Genomic DNA, 22950 nt, shown 5'->3' with positions numbered 1-22950 from the left:
TTGTCCCAGCCTGCGTTGACTCGGGGTCGGTAACTGAAGACTTCTTTTGCGGTGCAACGTTCACGTCCTCACCAACCGGGTCATCAGAAATAAATTTGCAAAGTCCCCCACAGCATTGTTTTCTTTTGTCCCTGCAAAAGACATGTAGCTCTCATCGCGCTTGTGGTCGATGTCTGCGCGTTGAGCGGAACCTCGAAGTGGTCTCCGAAGAAAGAAAGTTTCTTCCAGGCGTTTGATTCCGTGTAGAGCGGAAGAAGCCAGAACGTGCCGTTTTGTTGCATACGCAAATAGCTGTCCGTTTTTGCTGTGCAACCTTTGCCACGAAACATACTGGGACCAGTATCAGGAACATCAAGGTGTCATCGCGGAGAGGTTGCTTTTACGAGCTCCTCACGCTAATACCAGCGCAATAAACGTTTTTAATAATCGTTTGTTGAACCGATATGGAAACAGGGCTCACTGTTGTCTATGCTCGACAGCGAGACAAGCGGTCGCGTGAGGGTCAAGACCATCTGTTGTCCACAGGAGCTGAACCCAGACAGTGTCTGATTTATAGGTCCCCGTGTTGCGGTGGTGGATCCAGTGAAGAACTGCCTCGTAACTGGAGAGTGTAGATAGATGCGGCTGCGCACAGCTTTTATCAAACGATTGCGTGTTGGATGTATCGAAATCAAGAGGTTGCTGCCAGAGACACGAAAGCAAAAGTCTTTCCCAAGCACGCGCTTCTGTTGTCAGAATCGTCGGGGAAGAGGATAGCACATAAAACCAATGGCAAACAGTTCATGGAAAGGGTGACGGCGTTAGTAAAACAAGTTAAAAAGGATCCAATGCTGTCTTTTGGCTCATGACGGGGCCGACATTCTGTTCCACTTTTCCAGTCTTCAGCTCTTTACAAGAGCCCCTCTCTACCCAGTGAGCCACTTTTCTTTGCTAAAAAGTGTGGTAGTAAGTCGTGTTTTCGTTTCACACTCCCTGGGAGCCCGGGAAAAAACACCGAGAGGGCCTCAGAGGAAAACGCCATAACAGTGGGCAGGCACTCGGGAATAAAGGATCGCATTAGTTAACGACCTCCGAACTCCCAAGATACACGTTGACAGACCTCAGTGCAAGACCAAAGCGACGAATGCGGTCCTCCACGTTTAAGAGTCTGTCGTAAGGCACCCTGCATTGTGGAAAAGTGGCAAACGGTCACCTTTCCCCACGCTGTAGTGGGAAAACATTCGAGGAAAGGAGGTGAAGTTCGTCCCTCCGCACATGCCCAAACTAAATTGGTATTTATCTCTCCTCCGCAAATGCAGGACACTGTCAGCTTCATTATGGACTGTTGGCGTTCGTCCCTGCACCGAAGAGAACCATGAGATTTTAATTTCAGAGATATTCAGGTGGTTCCATTGTTACACCTGAATTAGATAGTCTGCCTCCTCTCGCCCGTCCCGCCCAGCCGGAACTTCCCGGTGGTGCAGCTGCGCAGATACGCCGTTTTCACTCGGTTTTATCAATCGGAGGCACTCGCGTTCGGCAGCATGACCACGCTGTGGAGCAGAGCATCGGCGAGTTTGGCAGCAACAGGAGGTTCAGCGTCTCGTGACTCGCCAGCTATGTAGTGGACGTCTCTATATGCAGTCGATGGGATGTTGGCGCTGCCTTTTGTGTCGTGCTCGGCCTCATCTACAGAGCCCTGGTTAGTTTCCAGTCTTTTTGTGGTTGCGCTTGCCCCAACCAGTTCTGGTGCGAAATCTGGAGCAACTGACTCATCGTTCAAAAGCTGGGAGAGAAGAATATGCTTCGTGACGGGCAACGGACGAGACAGTGAATCGCCTGTCCATGCCTCAGCTGCAGCATGGTCTCCTCCTCCGTTGCCCAGGTGTGTCGCTTCGCTTTCGTTCACAATCCATTCATACGCTCTGTAGGGCATGTATTACAAACGCGCATAACGGAGCAAATGGGCTTTTACTATATGGTGCGTGTCGTTCGCTGCGTTCATCGCTCCTACCTTCTTCCACGGAAGGCTAGTCCCCTCTAGTAGACGAACCTTCAGCCTCAGCTTGGTTAGGTCTGAAACAAAAGTTCCTGTCAATAGTTGCAAGCAGGAATGCAGTGTTCACGTGGGTCGACGGGAGTTTGATCCTGTGCTCATACATCTATGGTGGACATCAGAGAAAGGGGGCAGCAGAGAAAACTTTACTACAGTCGTGAAAGGTATTGACCCGTACACAGGCAGTCCCGCCACTTTATATTGTGCTCAATGTCATCGATTTACTCACTAGGGAAGGTAAACTAGTGCCCCACTGGCCGATGCCACAACAGACGGCCGGTATAATTTGCTCGGTCTCACTGGCCTATGCCACAGAGAATCACCGAAAAGTAGGGGGATACGATGCCCTGTCATCAACAGGATTTTCTCGTCAAAGCACCTCCAGGCGAAGATGCTGGTGATAGTAGATACAGTGTGGTTCTAGACGAGTCCAGTTAGAAATGTCGCTGGCTGAAGCTCATTCGCGCTTCACGCCTTGTCGTACCTGTCCTTGGGGTGATACAGGACCTCAATATCTGCAGAGACTGAAGCGGGCGAAGCGTAATGTGCAGCGCTGTCGTGCTGCGAAATGGATGACGAAGGTGCCTGGGAGGCTATTTGGAGAAGAGTAAGCTTTTTTTGAATCTGTCAAAAGAGCGACAGCGAAGCACAGACTCATTCATGAAGGGCGCGTTTAATTTGTCCACTATTGCGCCTCTTGGCACGTAACGAGGTCCTGACTTCAAACGAAAGCGTGTAATTGTTTCGCCTGCATTTTCACATAATAAATGATGATCATTAGGACGTCTAACTCTCGTTGGGCACAAGTGTGCATATTCTCAGACTAGTGCTCAGCAGGAGTTTACAGAATAAATACAGGAAGACACCGTCGTCGTCATACAACTTAGGTCAGTCCGATACTTGCAAAACGGCCACCAGTGCTAGACATTGTTCGTTTTCGGCGCATTGTTGAGAGTAAAGTTACCGGTAGCTCACGGAGTTTCGCCGAAGCGGTTGCAGCTGCGGCATGTTTCAGGCAGAGGTGGGTGACACAAGATCACGTAACCGACTTTATAAACTACACGTGCGACTCAACAAATGGCTTCACTGCATCGATAAAAATAAGGGAAAAGTTCAGTTAAGAGACAACAGTTCATGAAATCCCTTGCCAATAGATGATACTTCACTGCGCACGTGCTCGTTCAGGTAGACAGGGACCGACACACATTTATAGGATATATGTGGTGAATACGTTCGGTAGAAGGACGCAGACTTGTTTACTACTGGCATCGTAGTCTGTGGATACGGACAGAGGGATGGTTGATTAGGCTGGTTTCAATAAACGATAAGTGACTTGCTGTTACATCCCTCATCGGATATCGGTCTGAACAGCTCATTCCCAGATCCCTAACCCTTACTTGTTCCCGCACCCATCCAGGAGGATTTTTAGGTGGGATATGAGGGATGTAGTTTTTCCAGTAAGCCAAGTCGTTAAGTCCGCCGCCAACGCGTGTGCTCCCTTTCGTGGTGGGAAGCAGATCCAGGAAGAAGAGCAAGCCTGTAACAAAGTGGAGTTTACGCATCGGTGAAAAACTTCGAATACCGGCCGTAAATTAACATTCGAAGTTGAGTCGCGACCCAGAGTGCCATTTTTCTGCAAGAGGTCATGCAAAAAGGAATCTTGGCTGTCCTCGAGAATTGGGACAACTCGGTGACTCTCATGTTCACGCACTCACAGTATATTGGACATCCTCCACGACTTCATAAGACAATACTGGTTCACTATAGGCACCTTCGTGGACGCTCCCCGTCTCACTTCACTTATTATATCCCATAATGGCAGCACGCAAACAAGTCCCGGGACTCCCCCCGCCCCAGTATAGTGTAGGCATGTTTCGTAGCAGCTGGACTTGCAGGAACTTCCGCGACATGAGCAGCAGGAGCGAGACAAGAAACAAGTGCGTAGTGACTCGCTCAGCTTCCCGAGCAATACCCTGTTGTTTCAGTCAGAATCAACCTCGCCTGTCAACTCGAATGGTCATGCTTCTTACACAAAGCGTAGCATCTTTTCGGAAAGAAAGCCATCTCAGAACGCCTGCTAACTGTTCCTTTCATCAAGTGTAGTTGGCTGAACGTCTCAAAACTCCCACAACAGAATGCTTTTTTGAGATTTCAGCCTCGTCTTCAGGAACCAAGTAGTCGACGGTCTTTTTTTCCATGGGAGGTCTCGCATGACTGTTGTGGTCTGCGTACTCGATGATGCAAGAAGCGGGGACAGGTATACAACATGGGTGGCAGTTTTGGATATTTGTATGGAAAAACAAGAGAAATCGAATAGCCGGAAGATGAACAGGGTGATGTAGAGTTCTTGGAACGAAGTGTTCCATTTTCCCCAATGTGTTTTACGTGTTCAAGGGAGTTGTGCGGTGTGAGTAATCGTCTTGTGCAGCAAGCTGTGCAGCTTTTGCTCAATTTGCCTTGCCTATTGGGAGGTTCTGCACAATTAGCGAAACTCTTGTGCAACTTTTGAACATGCATCCGGTGATATTCAGCGTTTCCCGCTCATTTTCAAAACTGTTTTTTTGTCCCGGTTATTGCGTGGTGCGTGTCGTCTTGGAAAGGTTCGCACCATGCGGGCGCGACTGACTAAATTTGTGGGTGCGGTACCGGCGCTTCTTATGTTTCGAAAACACATGTCGCTTCTCTGAGGAAAGTAGCGGAGACTTCCTATAGCGGACCATGACCAGGAGGTTTTTGCGACAACTCATTCTATTCAAAGGGATGCCGCGTGGCGAAGCCGGGGCTGACAGTCACGATGATGCGGAGCCCACTGGAACGTCTGTGTGGCAAACATCAGGTGCTAGAACTGTTCCCACTCTGCTATCATCCATTGCAACTCAAAGACTTCTCCTTCCTCGATCGAGCTGAATCACCAGTCTGCAAGCGAAGGCCACGAGTTCCATCGCCCCCGACAGCTGTTTGGCCACAGTGAATCGCTCTCGAGCGTGCAAGAAGATAGGGATGTTTTCATCAGTGAGTGCTTTTACATGTAAATAGGGTTTAGACCTAGGTACGCTTGGGCTTTTTGACGTAGAGGGATCACCCATGTGCTGACATGTATTGTGGCACCGCTGGCATCGTAATTTTGCATGTCCTCCTAGTTCAGCACCGTCTGATGTTCTCGAATTCGACCGAGTAACGCAGATATTGATCATGTAGGGCCATCCACAGTAGGAGAAGTTTTAGCAAGTGGCACGCACTGTCCATCAGCAGACACCTCTCAAGGACGTTACTGACGTTTACGTCACCCACTGAGCAGCTTCTGCATGTTCTGCGCGACCACTGACATAGCGAAAGGATTGTGAAGCTATGGTGAACTATTGAGTTCACATTTAGTCGCTGATTCAGGGATTCAGCTTGAGGACGCTGAAAAACGCCGAGATTTTACAAAGAAGCCTGTCGTGCAAGTGAAAGTTCGTTGCTTCACACATGACGAGTCTCCGTGGAGGTGGAACGGCACGCTTATTTCCCCGCACGCGCTGGAGCCTACAGTAAGGCCCACTACATCTTTTTCGCCAGATAAATCGGCGAGTCTGAAATAGTTGTGCTTTTGGGCAGTTTGGCTCTGTCTCGTTATTGTCGAGCAGCGGTAGGCGTGCATGCAGGCCCTTTATCTGTAGACCGTTTCGCTATTTAAGCTTCCAAGCGTGCACCAATGATTGAACGAATCCAGAACATTATTCGAAATGCAGTTCCCAGTTTTCACATTTACCGCTGTTCAGGAGATGAGAACGTTTCTTGTTTTTCTTCGCAGCACTGCGATTGCCGGAAGTAGAGAAATGCATGCACACATGGAGTTTGCCGACGATTCGTCGTGAAACTGATACCGCTTGATGGCTCCGCCAACAAATTGCCAGTTCTCGGAGACGAATTAATATGATTTACCTGGAACCGTCAGCTTTGAAGACTTGTAGGGGGGGGAAACCAGGTACACATGGGCGGGCAAATGCTGTCGTTACCCCATTTTTTCTCTGCATGCTGCTTCGGTCTTGTGCATTGCATTCGCCAGGACCAAAGGACAGGGTCGATGCAGAGTTGATGTCGTTCAATGCGCATACTCTTGGTGCGTGATAGAATGCCTCAAAAACGAGCGTGGCTGCATTTGTCCGAAAAGGTTGTCATCTCCTATCGACGTGTAACAAAACCCCTCTGGTCTTAATGAGTAGCCTGGTGCCCGGGCGAACAAGGCTCTCTAGTCGGTTCTCCCGGAAGTACCGTATCGTCGGGGCCGAGCTTTATCAAATAGTCTTTGAACGCGTTTCTCCTTTTCTCTTTTTGCAACGTAGTTGAACGCATGTCGCAAGTTGGCGGCGGGGTCATTCAAATTGGAGCCAATGCCCGGAACGAGAAATACTCGAGTGACCATGTCACCTCTCTGCATCTACACTGGTAGTTTCACGGTCTGAGATTTCTCTAGTGTATCTGTGACTTTCATTGCCACTTTGTGCGGTATGTGGCCGTGCTGGCCGTCTCTATTTGGCGAGGCGGGATGGCCGACTTCTTTCCGAGTCCCCCCGGTGCCTTTTACATCCTCAGTTTCCTTTAGACCTGCCCGGACACATCCCAGAGCTGCAGAAGTTTCACCTAGGGCTTTTGTGCTTTTGGCATCTTTGTGTGCATACGCCGTCGACCACCGACGTGCCAGCTATGAAAAGTTTGTCTCGCAGCCTTTCGCTTTTCTACCGGTGCATCTTTCGTCCCGCCCACTCCCGTCGCCGATGCGTGTTTCGACAAGGACCTCCTTACTGAAATGTTTGCACCAAAGCGGGGTGGGCAGTTGGTACGGTTCTGCACTTGCGCGCCCAGCGTCAAGAAATATCGCGTCGCAGATGGTGTCTCTACGGGAGGGGCAGTTATCCACCACTCCAGATCGTTGCCATACTGAGCCACTTCACTCGAGAAAGTTGGCGTACCGGCAAATTGTCAATTTCTTTCCTCAGAAAAAGAATGCAGTCCGGGCGGAACGGACTCCTGTATGCCGTTTTCTCTCCTGTCAGACGCAACAAAAGAGTGGGAGCTGCTGCTCCATACAAGCCCCTGAAGCGGCGACACAGTCGTACGCAAATGAACAGGCTGGAGGCGCAAAATATTCGCGGCCTCCGCATATTCCCGCCTCCGTATGGGAGAAGCTGAACCGCCACTTGCACCGACAGGCTGACAACCCGATAGGCATTCTGAAGAAGCAGATTGACTCCTTTTTTTTGCAGGAAAACGACGCTCTCTTAAAGAATGAGAACATTTGGAACGAGGCCAGAAGTTCTCTTCTTTTCCCCTCTTTTCTTTGGCATCATGCCAGAACGAGTTTCGAGCAACCGAGCGAAAGTTTGGATCCCATCCTGCAAGAGAGCCCCATCGACCATTTGGGTTGTTCCTGTGGTAAGACACCGGAGTCCGGTGCATCGTCGCTGATGTCGGACTCATCGCAATCGTCCGCTTTTTCTTCCGCTCCACTGTCGAGTTCAGGCGCTCCCGTACATGCCTCACTGAAAGAAGCGACATGCGATACGGGCGACTGTTCGGGTTCTCCGCTTTTCGCACCGTTTCAACTCTTTGACGATTTCTCTCCCTTCGTGACCTGTAGACAGAATTTCGATTCTCTATTAGTTCCGCTGGACCATGTAAGCCGCTTGCCATCAGACACGTACTATCTCGACAACAGTCCACATGCGTTAGCCGGAAAGGGAACTAACAGTTCCACACCTGCGGATCAAGAGTACAATCCGAACCGTGTTCTTCTTCGGACGCACAGCACGGCGCATCAGCGGGACCTTATCGACGCAGGTGTTGAAGCGGCTGTTTGGACGGCGGAGGTGATTCGCCGCGATGAGATTGATCGTTTGCATTATCCCGTCTTTCATCAGACTGACGGATTTCGCTTGTTTTCCGGAAAACAAATGCGACAGCTTAGGCGTGAGCATGCGCTCCTTCTGAAGGCAGTCACTCACTTTGCGGGCGACAGTGACGCTGTGAGGGCCGACACCGGCGACGGGAAACACACAGGGCGTGACGAAGTAGCCGGAAGAGATGAGCTGGCGGCTTGGATTCGGAAATCGCCATGCCTAACCCCGTCCAACCCTTTCTTAGACAATCCAGTGATGATTCACCTTCAGCTGACGCTCGAGAGACTTCTTCGGCACCTCTTGGGACCGGAGGTACGCATGAAATGGGATTACAATACATCGTTCCCATTCACAGCTCCCTCTGTAGAGCTTTACGTTGCCAGAGATCTGACACATAGCAAGTCAGCAGGCGAGGGAAGTGGAGAGACAGATGGAGGGGACTCAGAGAACTGGATGGAAGTGTTAGGTGCGGGAGAAATTCGCTCCGAACTTTTAGAAGACAAACACAAACAGTCGTCACGTGCATCCGCAGACAAGAAGGCCCACCCTGTGGTTGCCAGCATGGGCAACAGTCCACTGACGGACAACTCAGAGCATCGGTATCGTGGTTGGGCTTTCGGCCTGGGTATGGAACGCTTGTGCATGCACCTGTTTGGGGTCGAGGATATCCGCCTTTTCTGGTCCAAGGATCCTCGGTTTTCGGAACAGTTCGCTGATGGCCGAGTCCGACGATTCGTCCCTTTCAGCAGCATGCCTCCTGTCTACAAGGATATTTCCTTTTGGGTAAATGAAGCAACGGACGGAACTTTGAAAGAGTGCAGAATTGTTTCAGTAGCAGCGGGGACAGAGCCTGAGCAGCGACGCGGTGGATTCTCTCCATCGGTTAAAGCGTGTCGACACACTGACGCAGAACTGCTGACTTCGGACGCCACGTCGAAACAAGAAGCCCATCCGAAAGAGATTTTTAACGAAATGAGCTTCTTCGAGATGTGCCGCGAAGCTGGAGGCGATTTGGTGGAGTCGGTCAAGTTGGTCGACAGCTTTATCCACCCCAAAACAAAGAGAAAAAGTTTTTGCTACAGGCTAACATACAGAGCAATAGACCGTACGCTCACACACGAAGAAGTGAACGCTCTCCAGGAAGAAGTTTACAGGAGAACGGGACAAATGTTTGACGTGGACCTGAGGTAACTGCCGAATCAGTCGGTGGTGCAGGTGTCTCACAGTGCCCTCGTGATTTTTGCGTGAATGCTAGATGCTTCTCGGGTATTTGCAGAGTCGGATATTTCCAGAAAAAATAGGGTTCCCGTGCTTGGCAGATTTACTCCGGGGGCCCTCTGATGCTTTTTCATGACATAAGTTGCCCCGTGAACAGGCGAACCGCGCATGACGTGTTATGTCACAAGCATCAGGCAGTCAGACACCACAGGAACTCGTCATTCCTTGACACAACAAAGACGGGACCTGGGCAGGAGGCCAGTCACTAGCTGTCCTTGGTCACTGAAGTGTCTGGGCCATACTCGCTGTAACATGGACATCCACTCGCCGTTGCACATAAGATGCATATTCGCTGCGACAGCTCAGATGATCGTACACAGCCCACAAAATCCGAATGCCGAAAAACACCAACAAAGGCCACCTCCACACATCGGAGCCTAGCGCGTTCCGGCGACTCTTCTGCCAGCGCCGAATTGTTCCGCGGAACGAGGCGTGTATACATGCATATGTATATATATATATATATATATACAACTGTCGACGAGCGTTCACCGTCTGCACTTACCGACCCACAATCTGAACAGACGAGCCAAATAGAACCTTGTTCTGTAACTTCTGGATAGCTAAGTCCAGACGCGGCACCCAATATGGTTCAGTGAAAATTAAGACAGCTGCAAAAGTGAGCAAGGGCAACGCTCTGCATCATCGTATCGCTTGCGGGGCACGCATGATTTGGGACGGTTCTACCAACGGATGAGCATTATGCACATAGAGAGAGTCTGCTTATAGTCACGTGCGCATCAACACCTCCCGTCGGAGTAGCTAATGGTCACCAGGAAAGTCTCAACAATTTGCTCTCGAAGTCCGGCTACAAGCAACTAACAGCGGATTCAGACGGGCTGTGTGGATTTGTGTTTGATTTACTCATGTTGTCAAGACAACGACCTCTGAAGGGCATCCATTCCTGTATCTCAAAGCATCGCGGTAGATTCTGGTGATGCCGCCTGCCCATCGTTTTTCTCAATGATAGGACAGTCCTCTAGTGGCAGGATCATCCGTGCCTCTCTGTAACCACATCCGACAGCGTGACAGTATGCAGCTCCTGCGAATGCATGCAACAACAACTTGCCAGTGCAGCTTGTTGACGTCCTTCCTGGGATGGGTATATGCGTCAGAGGAACCGCTTCTACGTGTGACTTGGTACGGTGAAGCATACCATCGACCAGCAGCAGTATCAGGCTACTCTGTTTCTCGCCAGTAACCCACTCTGCAATCTCATCAGCAGTGTACAATCATACTCTTGCTGGAATATTCTTCTGGCATCATAGAGAAGTTCGCTAACTCGTTTTGTTTCCCGCCCACGCTTTGAAACGAATGTGATTCTGTGCACGCGCTGGTACAACATTTGAGGCACCGACACATTTCTTTTCAGTTCCTTGAGAAGTCGTTGGTTCTAGGACGTCGCCCGTATGCAACCGGAAATCACATGATATAGAGGAGAAAATCTGCGGTGTCAAAAAAAGAAGATATTGACAAACTGGTCTAGCTCACGAAAACGGTACAGAATCCAAAAGCAGATATTTGTTATGCTGGTGCTGCGTCACCTTCAGCGACTCAACTAGGTGTCACCACAATTCCGCTCAACCCAGAACGGACAAAAATCCGAAAATATGGTGTGCCAATACTTTCCTGTCACTACCGTCGAAATGTTTCGAAACATGTGTCCAAGCACCTAGTCTCCTCAGAAAAGAGAAACATACTGCACTGCTTCTTCATGGTAGTGTTTAATTCTGCCGCGCCTCGGTAAACCCAGGGCTTATTGTCAACCCATGACTTTATCGTCCTGGTGTCTAACTTCACGTTCACGTGTCGCAGCGTAGAAAAAAGTCGTCACCATTAGCGGTAGCCACACCTTACATCTCCATCCAAACGACAACTGCCAAACAGCTGGCACCAGAGACATAAAAGGAACGCATTTTCAAAAGTACAGTAACGCCACAACAGTACACGTGACTTTAGTGTCAGCCGCTTCCTTGACAAGTCCATCTGTACAGACGTGCTGATTGAAACCAGCCAGTTCAATTCAGCCAGGTGGTTCAAAGACAATGCACATCGTCAATTAGTTTTCCCCCATTTGCTCGTGTCTCTCTCCCCCCCTTAGTCAACCTACACAACCATGCTGCAAGAGACAAACGTGTCTACACTGTAGACACGCACGCCAACATCCCATGACAAGGAATGGAAAAAAGACGTCTTAAAATTCCCAACACGGGAATGACGTCGTCAAAAATGAATCGGTAGATGAATGAAACATCTATAAAAACCCTTTATGTCGGCCGCATGAAACAGGCAGAGCTCATCCCCGCGACGGCATCGTCACGCTCTCTCAAGGTATAATAGCCAAAATTCGCAAAGGAACGATGAAACATCGAAGACAAAACATTCAAACCTCACACAGAAGAACATATCACCCTCGATCATACCGTGTGTGAACTTTATCACGATCGCGCCCTATGTATGCAGCGTTCCAAACTCGGTGTACATATGAGCCAGCTACCACCAAACCAGGCAGCTGTTCTACGTTGAAGACTCCCAAAAACAAATTGGATCCTCCGTCAGGCTACCGCCACCTTGTGGCTGCTAGACTTGCTATCGCTACGACGGCCAGCACCGAGGGGTGTCGACACATCGCTGCAGCGAGGACTAGCAGAGTCAACGGAAAACAAACGGTAGAGACATGCACTCTAGCCTAATATGGTGACTGCTGCCAGGTAGCGCCGCTTCAAAGATCTGTTCACGGGAAGCAGTTACTCAAATGATCACTCCTTAGAGCGAGACACTGTGGATGTAGCCGAAGCAGCAGCGTTCTTGTACCTCCGACACGCCGCAACGAAAGCCCCGAATATGCGCCGGCATCCTGCATAGTCCTCCGTCATTCGCTCCGGATGAAACTGCAAATGCACAAAAAATGTACGAAACAGGTTCGTATGTACTCTCTCGTACGAGAACATCGAGCGCTAGAAGGTCCCTCAGCGGGACGGGTGTTGCCAAAAAAACATAGGGCAGTTGGATCACACATCATACTATGGCAAAAAGAGCATCTCGACTCTGCGCTGGTTTCAGAACTGTGATTTGTTCTTCAGGTAGGACGGGGCAATGATGATACACAACGCACCTGAAGACCAAGCACGAAATGTTCTCTGGGCCGCCTGGTGTCACGTTCGGCATTTTGCCAGCTTCCATCCTTCGGGTCCGCTCCGGGTTGCCGGCTTTCAGACGTCATCATGCCATCGTCACAATAAGCTTCGACAAGACCATCTTCAGAAAAAGCAATCGGAAACAAACCCTGGCCCAACTGGCGCACTCCTTGGTGGTGGTAAGAATTCACTTGCAAACTGAAAAAAACGTCGCCTCTTCCAGTTTCGGGACCAGAACATGATGTGTCGTCGTTGCATCTCTCAGCCGAACCAGAAGCCGCACCGTTTCCTGTTGAGGCTGTGGCCAGCCCGTTCACCTCCGATTTCGTGCTGGCATCTTGATGCAGTTCTGGCTCTGCACGTGCCTCTACCCCACGCGAGGATATCACTGGTTGTGGAGTCTGGATACGCTCTAGAACATCTTCGGCTGATAGAAGCGCACCGCAGGAGCGCCCTTTTTCACACTCCTCCCGGAACAAACTCGCGAGCGGCGAACGAGCATTTACCCACAACCCATGTCGGTGTTGATCTGCAGAACAAACGAACACCAACGATGTCACCAATGTAACCGAGTTTCTTCATCAGAGAAACACACTAGTTTTCTAAAGTAACCTACAAGATACCACAGCCTTTATATCGGTTTGTTTGACGATGAACACATGAAGACACTGGACCATCCTCTTGACAAAAGGCCTTGGCATAGCGAGGTAGGATGTACACGAAAAAAGCAGAAAAGCTAGCTGACGTCGTTCTTTGTGAGTCCCACCGACACTTACCGTAGTTGCTATAGTTGATGTGCTGCACTTCTTTGCCGACTTGTAAACCGATATCGTAATAAAGCGAACCGCCGCGAAATATATTGATAAGCTGGCACCCTCTACAAATTCCTAATATAGGTATGCCATCCCTGTGACACCGCTGAAGAAGCTCCAACTCGATAGCATCTCGGTCCTCGTCAGACGTGACCTCGCCAGGGTGCATCGACTGCACCTCAAGCTTCTGCACTTGGTCCACTGACGCAGTGCCTCTGTATGGATCGAGTGATGGGCCGACATCTTCGCCTTCAACTAGCAACAATCCATGCATCGGCATGAAACCATCCAGCATGGCGCGGGTCCACGGAGTTCTAGGAACCATTACCGGCACGGCATTATGAATCTGCAACATCTCCAGATGCAGTTCACTAACATATCCGGTGAGGCGACCTTTGCGCAGCCATCTTCGAGTCACCACGAGAACACGCACGAAGTCGTCAAGTGCCCGTGGGATATCTTGCTCTGCCAGTAATTCGCCCGACTGTGACAACGGTATTTTCAACTGGTTCTGGTCGTCAGCGATCTTCGTAATGCCTTCCCCCTGAGAAGCCTTGGCGCTGCTTCTGGAGGGAATCATCGCGGAAAACGGAACTTCCTCATCACTGTAAAGGTCGGCAAGATTACCAGCGAGTAGTCCGGCGGCTGTATTAGATGCTACTGACGAAGTTTCATCAGTATGGTTACTGGCTGCCGTTGTGGTGGTTAGCCCACTGTCACCGCAGCTCCGAAAAAAGGAGGGTGAGTCCACAGGAGAAAAACTCTTATCGATGGAAGGTTTACCCGTACGCGAGAATTCCAGTGTGAGAGACATGGCTCTCTCGAGATGTTCAAGCATCGAGAAGACACTCTCTGAACGAGAGGGGTCGGCGGCCACCGTTTACAACACGGAGAGGTCACACGGTTGTTAACGCAAGAATAGCTGTGCAACAGCAACTGAAGCTAGGAACCATGCAAACTTGACGTAGAGTAGCCGACTGGATAGCACGTTCTGGATTTTGGTGATCCCGGCGCGCTGCGCGAAACTGAAACAGACGTGTACGTGTGACAGCGTATCACACTACACGCTGGGATGCGCTGGACGCACGCTGCCGCCCCCCTGGCGCGAGCAGCAGTTGAGCCGTGGGAAACTGTATGAGCTGGGAGAACACCGATGGAAGATTTCAGACATTGGGCAAGTATGACAATCGATGCAAAGACAAAGTTAAGCAAACGCTCAATCAAGGCGGCATAAATGAGGCAGGAAAAGCTGGGCCAGTCCAGGAGTGCAGCTAGGGTTCCCTCTGCTCGTATGTCGGGCGATTTTTATAGAATGAGGCAAAAAGCGACGCGCTTCTGGTCAGCAGACACAACTCGGTAGAATGTAGCACAAACAGGAGCTCTCATCTATGGACGAACCAACAGATAAAAAAATATTATGACCTGCCACCACTAGAGCTGATGCCATTTTAAACTTAACTCCATGCTACAGCCATGGCGTCGTTACCTCGACACGGCTGAACCCGGCCGAGCGGCGAGCACTATTGCAGACACACAACTCCTGCGGCCCGTGCACGATTGCTGATGAAAGACCCATGATGGAAGTGTCTCAGCACATTAGAACGCTTACTGACAGGTGGAGTATAAAAGTGCGGGAGGGTACTGCTTTACATAAAGTCTTCGGAGGAGAGGGACTGAAAGTGACTTGCACGATCTAGTAACAGTGGGGCGTGGAGTGTCACTACACCGCAGTTCTGCACAGCTAGGATCAACACAAGATTGTTCCGGTGCCACAAATCCAACGTGGCGTTAAGCAGTGCGATGTACTTTATAGTTGGGTCTCAGTGAGAGACATCACTGGTCATAGAAATGCACTTCTCAAGAGTAGTGGTTTTCATTGTCGGGATGGCGTCAGCCACCTCTAATCTTTACGCCGTTCCAATCGACAAGCTGCTGTCAAAAGTGAACGGCAGGGCATCTGCTTTTCAACGCGAAGGGCCACCTGATACAGAATCAGAGACGAGTCTTCACGCATCGGAAGAAGCTGAGACTGATAGTGCACTCTCCCATGAGGAAGATGTGGTGAGCTTGGAACTGAGGGGCACTTCTGCAGTCCATAAGCCTATTTTCCTCAACAGGAGACGGTGCAGCGTCAAGCTAAACTAGAGGCAGAAGACGAAGAGTTAGAACGTATTGAGGAAGAACGTGAAATGAAGGCCGTACGCCCGTGTTTTATGCTCAGTTGAGGATGTCATGCCCAAAAGTCACACCCATTTGTAGGACCGTGAGAAAAGGGCAGCGGACAAAGCTTTCATAGCACAGATGAAGATAGATGAAGCTCAGCAGAAGGATCAGATTCGAACCGACACAAGTAGGGACTAAGCACCGGGTACTCGTCGACTAACGTCTAACTGTCGTTTGCAGTGAAGGAAACAAAAATGATTGAGAAAGATGCCAAAGGTGATTTGTAATGCTTGCTCAGCGCAACCGCAAAACCTATTTTCTGCCCAGCCGAACTGGAGCTTCAGAAGAAGATTGACGAGCAAGAGGCTGAATCCGGGGCAGAAGTTTTTGCGGAAGAACAACAGAAGGCCAGCGTGAGTATGATGCATCATTTCTAGAGCAAGGCAGGTTGTACAAACATATTTAGCGGGCAATTACGGACGCGGAAGCTGCCTTGACTGGCTTCCATTCCTCGCATGGCGACCTGAAAGCCGGAGCAGGTACAGAATTTCGTGCCGTCATAGGATATCACTAGTCTGGTCATGGCAGATATTCGCAGATAAAAAACCGCATGGTTCTTCTTTAGCAGCAGTAAGAACCTATGAGAACTCATCGCCTTCAACACTACCACTTTTCATTCAGGGCAGACTCGATGTCGGGAAGCCTTCTGACGTCGAATCATCTACGGAGGTGGGAGCAACACAAGTTTGGTCTGTGAATTCCTCAGGATGAGAGCGTCACATTGTGCAGCTGAACACAGAGTGCGGCAAGCCACCATTATCCACTTCTAAGTGTGAGGTGAGTAGCACCCAAAAACCAAAAACTGTGGTGACACTGGATACAGTTTCGCGTAGGGCGTTGAGGAGAAACTAGAAAAACTGAGAGATGATGAGGAAGCCCTAGAGGTGCGTTACATTTTCAGAGGTGCGAGGAAGCAGCTCGCTGTTAAAGCAAAAGACATGTGCAGAAAGAGGAAGAAAAAACAGAGAAAGAAATGGCAGGAGAACCGACCGAAGATTCAGACGCGGAACATGATGATGAAGAACAGGTAAACATGCCACCGAGACCATTTTGCGAGTCGGTCGCCTTACACCTTTTTCAGGAGTCGTTTGTACAAATACTCCGACAAAGAGCGAAGCAGAAGCGGGGTGTCAAACACGATATCCACGAAAACCGGAAGTTCACAAGGTTGTCCACAAAAGACCATGGCAATTTTGCGCGGAGCTTTATGGTGTGAACCCAATCACTTGGGGCCGGTCACTTATGTCAGCGTGTGATACTCCCAGTGAAGAAGCCAGTTTATCGTTCAACTCAGATATTCCAATTTTAATTGCTTGTGAGGCCTCTGAGAAGTCTTCTGGGAACATCTGGGGAATTGTTGTATTCATCAGTGGAACGAAGTGGCCACTGTGAGTTGAAAAATGCTGCACGGAGAAAACATCAGATCGACGTTGAAAGCCCATCCATGATAGCCTACTATGTGCGAATATAAGTTTGCACGACAAGCGAACCTTGCAACAGTGCTTGAGCATGCTCGGAGTACCACCTAGCGCACCTAATCAAAAGGTGGATCAGCCCGTTACAAAAACACCTAGAGGCTACCAATAGAGACTCACGTGAAAGAAATATGAGGTGAGAGGATGTCGGAAAAGTCCTTGGCCGGCAGGTGCTGGCTCTAGGGCAACCTGGAACATCAACGCACAGCACATATGGGTTACTATTCTCCGTTTGTAGAAAACAGGTAAAGATCGACTGCTGGATGAGTACGGAGACGAGGGAGTTTCGGGATACTGCGCTGGTGACGATGACATGCGGTTATTCACGTGATTTTGATAAGCACAGTCGTGTGTGTGACCGGATTCATCACACTGTCGTACTAGTCAGAGATCCGACTTGCTCTACGGCGTCTCACTAGAACAACTTACTTCTGGCACGTAGGCAAATAGGGGCAGTTGAGGTTCTCTTACAGCTGCCTGGTCCACCAAGAGGAGATAATGAGGCTTGTGACTGGATGATTCAGGATAGTGCTCGTAAACCTGCGGGCCGCACGGTTGCACGCGAGTGTGAGCACTTGTGTCTGAAGAATCTTCGAACTGAGGCTATGCCGTTCACTTCAAAAACTATTGACCCAACAACAGTCCCCTTTTCGGTGGCATCAACCAGCCACCGTCTGTACCATCCGCTGCGTGCCGGTGGTGCTCAGGGCGGTCAAAGGCCCGGTAGTAGCAGCGTGCGCGTGCGGAACCTTTCTTGTCCATTGCCTTTGGCTGTACCCAGGTGCCGCCCCATAACTACATCGGCGTTCACATGGTATCACGTCTTGTGTCTTATGTGTCTTATTTTTGATACAGGTTCGTATGCATGAGGCCGTACATGTCAAAGCGTCATTTCAGCCACACCCTGGAAATAGAGCAGTGCAGTTGATCGCGGAGGGAGCTTCCTCTCTGAAATGACATCTGACTACACCGCTTGCCTCACAGTTTGACAAGGTCAAAAATTGTGGAATCACTCTCAACGCGTGCGCGGCCGTCGCTCGGCGGACCTGCGACTCAACCATCCCGCTTCAGATCACCACAAAACTCACCTTCGCAGTCCAATCTGGAGGGGCTTCGCAGCTGCGGTCCCACGAAAGCACCACTGCCGTGTATTTAGACCACCGATGCCTGCAAGTGATCAAAAAGACACACGAAACGGACGGTCACGTACTGCGCGAGTCTTGTAAGGTACACGTGCTACCATTCCGTTGTGGCATACCTGACGAGGCGTCCAACCCTGAAAGCAGGGGACTTCCGAGATGAACGACTTCTCTTATATTGTCTCATGCCGAAGTGGCTCCCGTTTAAGCTTCAAGCAAAACAAGGCAAATACCAGAGAGAATCATATCAGTCCGCGTGAAAGCCCGTGTTGTATTGACTTGCACCTCTAGCCTCGTGGTTCCGCTTACCTGATTTTGCCATCAGGAAGATAACTTGACGGGATCGCTTCGAGCCCTGGATCTACTGCCGTCCCGGCAGTGACCTGATTGAAAAAAAAAGGGAACATGGGGAGCAGTTTTTTCTCACGGTTTGGCAGGCCTCCCTCTCTCCATCGACCACTACAACAGCAGATAACCGACTGCAACACCCAAAAGAGATGCTACAGTTATGAGACCGCACACCACACTGCTCTGCTGGTACACAGACCGTTGCCCTCACCTTCACGTGGTTGGCCTCAGACACGTGAGGCGAATCCAACTGATGGCTTTCCACTGGGACGCAGTTGACTTGCTGTAAAGACAAGCAAAGGAGAAACTGCTCGACGTTGATTCACTGCAAAAACCTAACAGAACGAGTAATCCCGATTTGGTCACGGTGGCTTACCTGCGGTTCCTTCGGCCGGGGTGGTAGCAGTCGTGGGTGTGGACAGACTAGAGGGGTGTGTATCAGTAGCTCATGGTGGCACGGCGATGTCTGTAGACAAACCACACCAGTCGACAATCGTTCAAGCTGTCTTTCAGGCACGACACACCGACCAGCAGCTCTTTCGTCTGTCGGCACCTCGTCCATCCGTAGGCGTATCTGCTCAAGTGTTTTCCCAAAAGGCACCAGAAACTCTCACGACGAGCACTTAATCGGTATCGGTTTTAAACACACAACAAACCCTTAACAGCAACGGTGAAGAAATCTGCCAGACAAAGGCAATTTTACCTCTCATTTTCCATGAACACAAACGCACCTCCATCACTTTCATGACCTGATGCGTGGCGAGCGTGGCGAAGTCGTCAGGGCACTCGAAAAGGACGCGAGTGCTCCGCTGGACATCCGCGCTGTCACAGAGTGTTCCCTGCCGTTCACAGCAAAGTGACAAAAAGGCGAGAGACATAGATATTTCCTGCAGGAAAGAGAGACATGAGCAGTTGCTATTCCAAGGTAACGAAAAAGTCCCCGCTCCTCGCTTCGCCGTCGGCATGTGTTCTGGCCTCGTACCCCTCGAAGAGACCCGAGTGCCAGTGCAGGTCATCCCCGGCTCCCGGGTCTTGAATTGCAGTCCGCGAAAGACTCGCATGTAAGCACACCGAGTCAGAAAGACACAAGCAATCCTAACGTCGTTTCGGGAGAGACTGAAACTGACACTAAAGGAAAGTGCCTTCCAAGGAGGCAGTGTCAGCTGGAGGGGAAGTTGACTTGTGTCATACGAAATGGAAAAGCGACCTATTATGTGGATTTATGAGAATGGTCTGATCTCATTCCGGCTCAAGACAGCTGTCTGGTTTTGTCCGGTCTTTGCAACCCGTCGTTCTCCCTTGGTTTCGGTTTGTTCATCTTTGCCTACCTCAGCGGGACCTCGCGTTTTCGTAAAAGAACACTTGCCTTTTCTTTCCTTTCACTCGATTTGTCTTTGATGACTTATTCTCTGTCTTCTTGATCTCTTCCAGTTTGTGGTGTATGTGTGGTATTTCTGCTCCAAACTTTCCGCCTTTCTGACGCTGCCCTCCCTACTCAGTTCACCTCATACTCGTCACCCGAAAGCATCCATACCGGAAGAACAACCTCGGGCTTGCTCGCATTTCAGAAGATATGTTGATCGCACCGACCGGCGTTCCAAAATCACGACTCGACGTCCTCCAGTCACCCGAAAAAGCCTATGAATTTCTTACTCTCTGTTTCAGCCCCTCCTCCCCCCTCCGACAGGCACTTACCTTCGTCAACTCCATAGCGAGGACCTGCTGGGGTTTCTCCTCTCGTCCCCTGTTGAGCTCGGAGGGAAAGTCCACAAGCTGGACCGGCAGAAAGCGGAACTTCGGCCGACTGTTTGTGTTGACGCCTGCGCCTTTTCCTCGGAGCATGGGGAAGTCTGCAGACGCGTGGGTTTTCCACATGAATGTCGACGACGGTGTCGACGTGTGCAGAGTTCCCAGGAGGAACATCGGGTCTCTGACATCGCCTGATACCCACAACACCACAGTTTTTGTTTCAACGTGAACTAGTTGTTTGGTTTACTTAAAGTGACCAGCTTGGACATTCCATGCTATCTGAAAAAAAACACCGCAATTCTTGTTCCAATATGAACTCGCTTAGTAAACCGTAAACTGCGTATCCCGAAGCAGCAGTATTTTACCGTTTCTGCGGACCACCAGTTTGTGTGTGTACACACGAAATTTCAAGTGGTGCCGTTTCGAAGCTCCACCGAGGGGACATGGGAGGATGAAGACGCTCAATCTTTGCATTTACTCTAACGTATACAGGCAACTATGTAACTAGAGAACTCTACACTAGATCTGTAGTGCTCTAGATGAAGAATCCAATACAGCACCCACAATGAAACGACTGAAATGTATCAGCAAATATAAGTAGCACAACTGACTGCGTATGAGGGATCATAGCTAGTCCATCACCACTTCCTGATCGTTACCTGAACTGTCTTTGTGAAATTGGACCAAGCTGTCTGGATGACAGTATTCGTAGGACCAGAATCCAGTCGTCGTGAAGTTCGCGCACCAGCCTTCGAGTGGCCGCAGGAGCGCCTCGAGCAAGGGCTGCAAAGAAGATTTTGTTGAAAAGTATTTTTCCATTTATGATTGTAGAAATGGTAATCGATTTCTGACACACGTGGGCCTTCTTTCTCGATGAGAGAATCTTCCAACTTGCGGCGTCTGAGACGCGAAACACGTAGCAGCTCAAACGCGAAGTCAACTGGTTCGTAACGCCACTTCACATCGTCCCCGTTGATGTTTTTCAGTTTGTCATGTCGCCTTTTATTTGAGTCGGGTCCTACATTCGTGGATAACGCGAATGCTTGTATAGAAACACCCTGAAATCGACAGATATGGAACCAGGGTCCTACCAGTATTGAGCACAGTGACAGAACCGAATCATTTCTCCTGAGATGCTTCTACCCTTACAGGTGTCGGGTTGGTTGGACGGAAGTCGCAAAACATGGAGGCTCCAACCCACATGCGCAACTCGCTTTCGCGAACTTCTTCGATTGCCGTAACTGTCGGATACTGGTCAAGACACTCGAAGAAGACTTCCGTCTGCCGTCCTCCGGTGCCGTTTCCATAGATCTGAATCGACAAAAGGGGGTGCTGAACGACTCTGTAGATCGTGGGTTGCACTTATGAACTCATGTCGAGCAGTCTTCGGAGGTCCGTCTGGGATTCTAGACATGGATTGGACCTCGAATCTGCATGCGCAAGAGCGTCGTGTGCTCATCAGGCGCATCAAGTGCATCAAGTGACGAGAGTTCGACTCCGGAACATGTGCAAAGTGGCACTTGACGCGCTTCGCTTGACAGAGAAAAAACGCACTCGCGGAACGAAGACAGCGAGTAGAGCGTCCGCATCACTGGACAAGCACGAGGATATCTGTTACCGTAGGGACGTCGGAAAGGAAAGGGACGACTACCAGCAAGTGCTATAAGGAGTCAAACGCACAGTCCTGAACACGGTTTATCCAGGAGAGACAAGTAGTGGCCTACATCAACGTTTTACATCCCCTGTTTTATACGTCGAAACGTCTCGAACCTATGCAACAGTTCTCACCTGAGTCAAAGTGCCGTTCGCCCATAGCTGGTCGTGACCTATCTTGTACGTCCCCCACTCAAAGAGCGTTTTGCCTATCGTCTTCCCGGCTTTCTGGTTGCCTGCGAACTGCGTCACTTTCTTCCTGTGGACATGACGCAGAACAAAAGGGGGAAAAGGCGCTAAACCACCTTGACCCCAGATCGTGAAAATACCGTCAAACCTCCTCTATGTCGATGGGTGCAAGGAAGTGTGTAACAACACGAATCATATATATATATATATATATATATATATATATATAGGTATGCATGTATGGATATTTTCCATCCATGTGACTACGGTCAGTACTGGGTTGGCGACAGCAGTTTCGTAAGCAAGTGAAGTCCATCCGCTGGCTGATGCCATGCGACGGGGTCTCCAGTCATGCGAATGAGGAAGGCGCAAATACAGGACAGCCAGCCTGGCTTACCCCACGCAGATTTCATAGGTCCACTCCGAAGCGTCTCCGTCTTTGAACTGGAAGCACCGGTCAACGATCCATCTGAGTCGAGCGGTTCGCAGGTAATCGCGCATTTCCGGGAAGGCCGAAACTAAGCGTTTCGGTTCCGCGTCTGCTCTCTTAGGGGTCAAGCCGTTGCTCTTTGCGTTCTGTGTACTCTGAGGGAACTCCATGAAAAGGTCGTCATCTCGTCGCTGCGGGTGCGTGCATACGACGGTCGAGTCCGCCATCGTCACGTTGAACGTGGACTGCTCTCTGATGGACGCCCAGTTGCCAAGGCTCTGAGAGAAGTCGATTTTCAAAACGGCGCTTTCCATGTTCCCAAGGACCGCCTCCCACTCTGCCGGGTGCCACCTCGGCGTTTCTGCCATCGGTCCATCCAGCGGGTTGCCGTGAGCGATGGACAAGAAATCCTCCATTCGAAGGGAAAGAAAGCAGGCGCAGGACAGGAAAACAACGCAGTGGTGAACTACCCTGCTCAGGCGGCTCGCGCTGCAGACAGAGTGCAAGCATACGCCTGCCATTGTCGGTATCTTGTGGAAAATGCGAAAAAATCTAGATTGAAAAGGTCGGGAGGCGAAATCGTCACGAGGCGAGCCCCTGACC

General features: G+C 50.2%; 5 protein-coding genes across 5 annotated transcripts; 2 read left to right on the top strand and 3 right to left on the bottom strand.

Annotated features, from left to right (window-relative positions):
* Positions 1-682: 682 nt before the first annotated feature.
* TGME49_210740 (hypothetical protein) lies at positions 683-3597 on the bottom strand (the record flags this gene model as incomplete). The annotated part of the gene is made up of 3 exons (XM_018779515.1): positions 683-1904; positions 2520-2659; positions 3433-3597. The coding sequence occupies 3 exons, from the start codon at positions 3595-3597 to the stop codon at positions 1496-1498; spliced, it is 714 nt and encodes a 237-aa protein (XP_018637956.1). The 3' UTR covers positions 683-1495.
* A 555-nt stretch (positions 3598-4152) lies between these two features.
* On the top strand, positions 4153-9360 carry TGME49_210750 (Ferredoxin-fold anticodon binding domain-containing protein). Its single transcript, XM_018779516.1, has 2 exons — positions 4153-5047; positions 5829-9360. The coding sequence occupies exon 2, from the start codon at positions 6526-6528 to the stop codon at positions 9103-9105; it is 2580 nt and encodes an 859-aa protein (XP_018637957.1). The 5' UTR covers positions 4153-5047; positions 5829-6525; the 3' UTR covers positions 9106-9360.
* A 1182-nt stretch (positions 9361-10542) lies between these two features.
* TGME49_210760 (glutamine amidotransferase-related, putative) lies at positions 10543-14112 on the bottom strand. The gene is made up of 3 exons (XM_002371190.2): positions 13106-14112; positions 12308-12858; positions 10543-12083 (listed from the first exon to the last, which is right to left on the bottom strand). Exons 1-3 carry the CDS (start codon positions 13977-13979, stop codon positions 11952-11954), a joined length of 1557 nt encoding a protein of 518 aa, XP_002371231.1. The 5' UTR covers positions 13980-14112; the 3' UTR covers positions 10543-11951.
* A 797-nt stretch (positions 14113-14909) lies between these two features.
* Positions 14910-16657, top strand: TGME49_210770 (hypothetical protein). Its single transcript, XM_002371191.1, has 12 exons — positions 14910-15202; positions 15259-15339; positions 15401-15491; positions 15545-15580; positions 15632-15717; positions 15771-15843; positions 15903-15934; positions 15986-16033; positions 16094-16141; positions 16198-16248; positions 16311-16391; positions 16446-16657. The coding sequence occupies exons 1-12, from the start codon at positions 14990-14992 to the stop codon at positions 16578-16580; spliced, it is 975 nt and encodes a 324-aa protein (XP_002371232.1). The 5' UTR covers positions 14910-14989; the 3' UTR covers positions 16581-16657.
* On the bottom strand, positions 16613-22763 carry TGME49_210778 (hemimethylated DNA binding domain-containing protein; the record flags this gene model as incomplete). Its single annotated transcript, XM_018779517.1, has 15 exons — positions 16613-16686; positions 16752-16767; positions 16960-17028; positions 17269-17379; positions 17928-18006; positions 18098-18187; positions 18288-18361; positions 18538-18609; positions 18703-18792; positions 19058-19165; positions 20022-20266; positions 20735-20858; positions 21225-21386; positions 21864-21987; positions 22315-22763. The coding sequence occupies 15 exons, from the start codon at positions 22761-22763 to the stop codon at positions 16670-16672; spliced, it is 1830 nt and encodes a 609-aa protein (XP_018637958.1). The 3' UTR covers positions 16613-16669.
* Between the last annotated feature and the right edge of the window lie 187 nt (positions 22764-22950).

Source organism: Toxoplasma gondii, chromosome IV, assembly GCF_000006565.2.
Source record: "Toxoplasma gondii ME49 chromosome IV, whole genome shotgun sequence".
Classification (NCBI taxonomy): Eukaryota; Apicomplexa; class Conoidasida; order Eucoccidiorida; family Sarcocystidae; genus Toxoplasma; species Toxoplasma gondii.
Note: the sequence above shows the minus strand (reverse complement) of the source record. Positions and strands in the feature narration are given on the sequence as shown.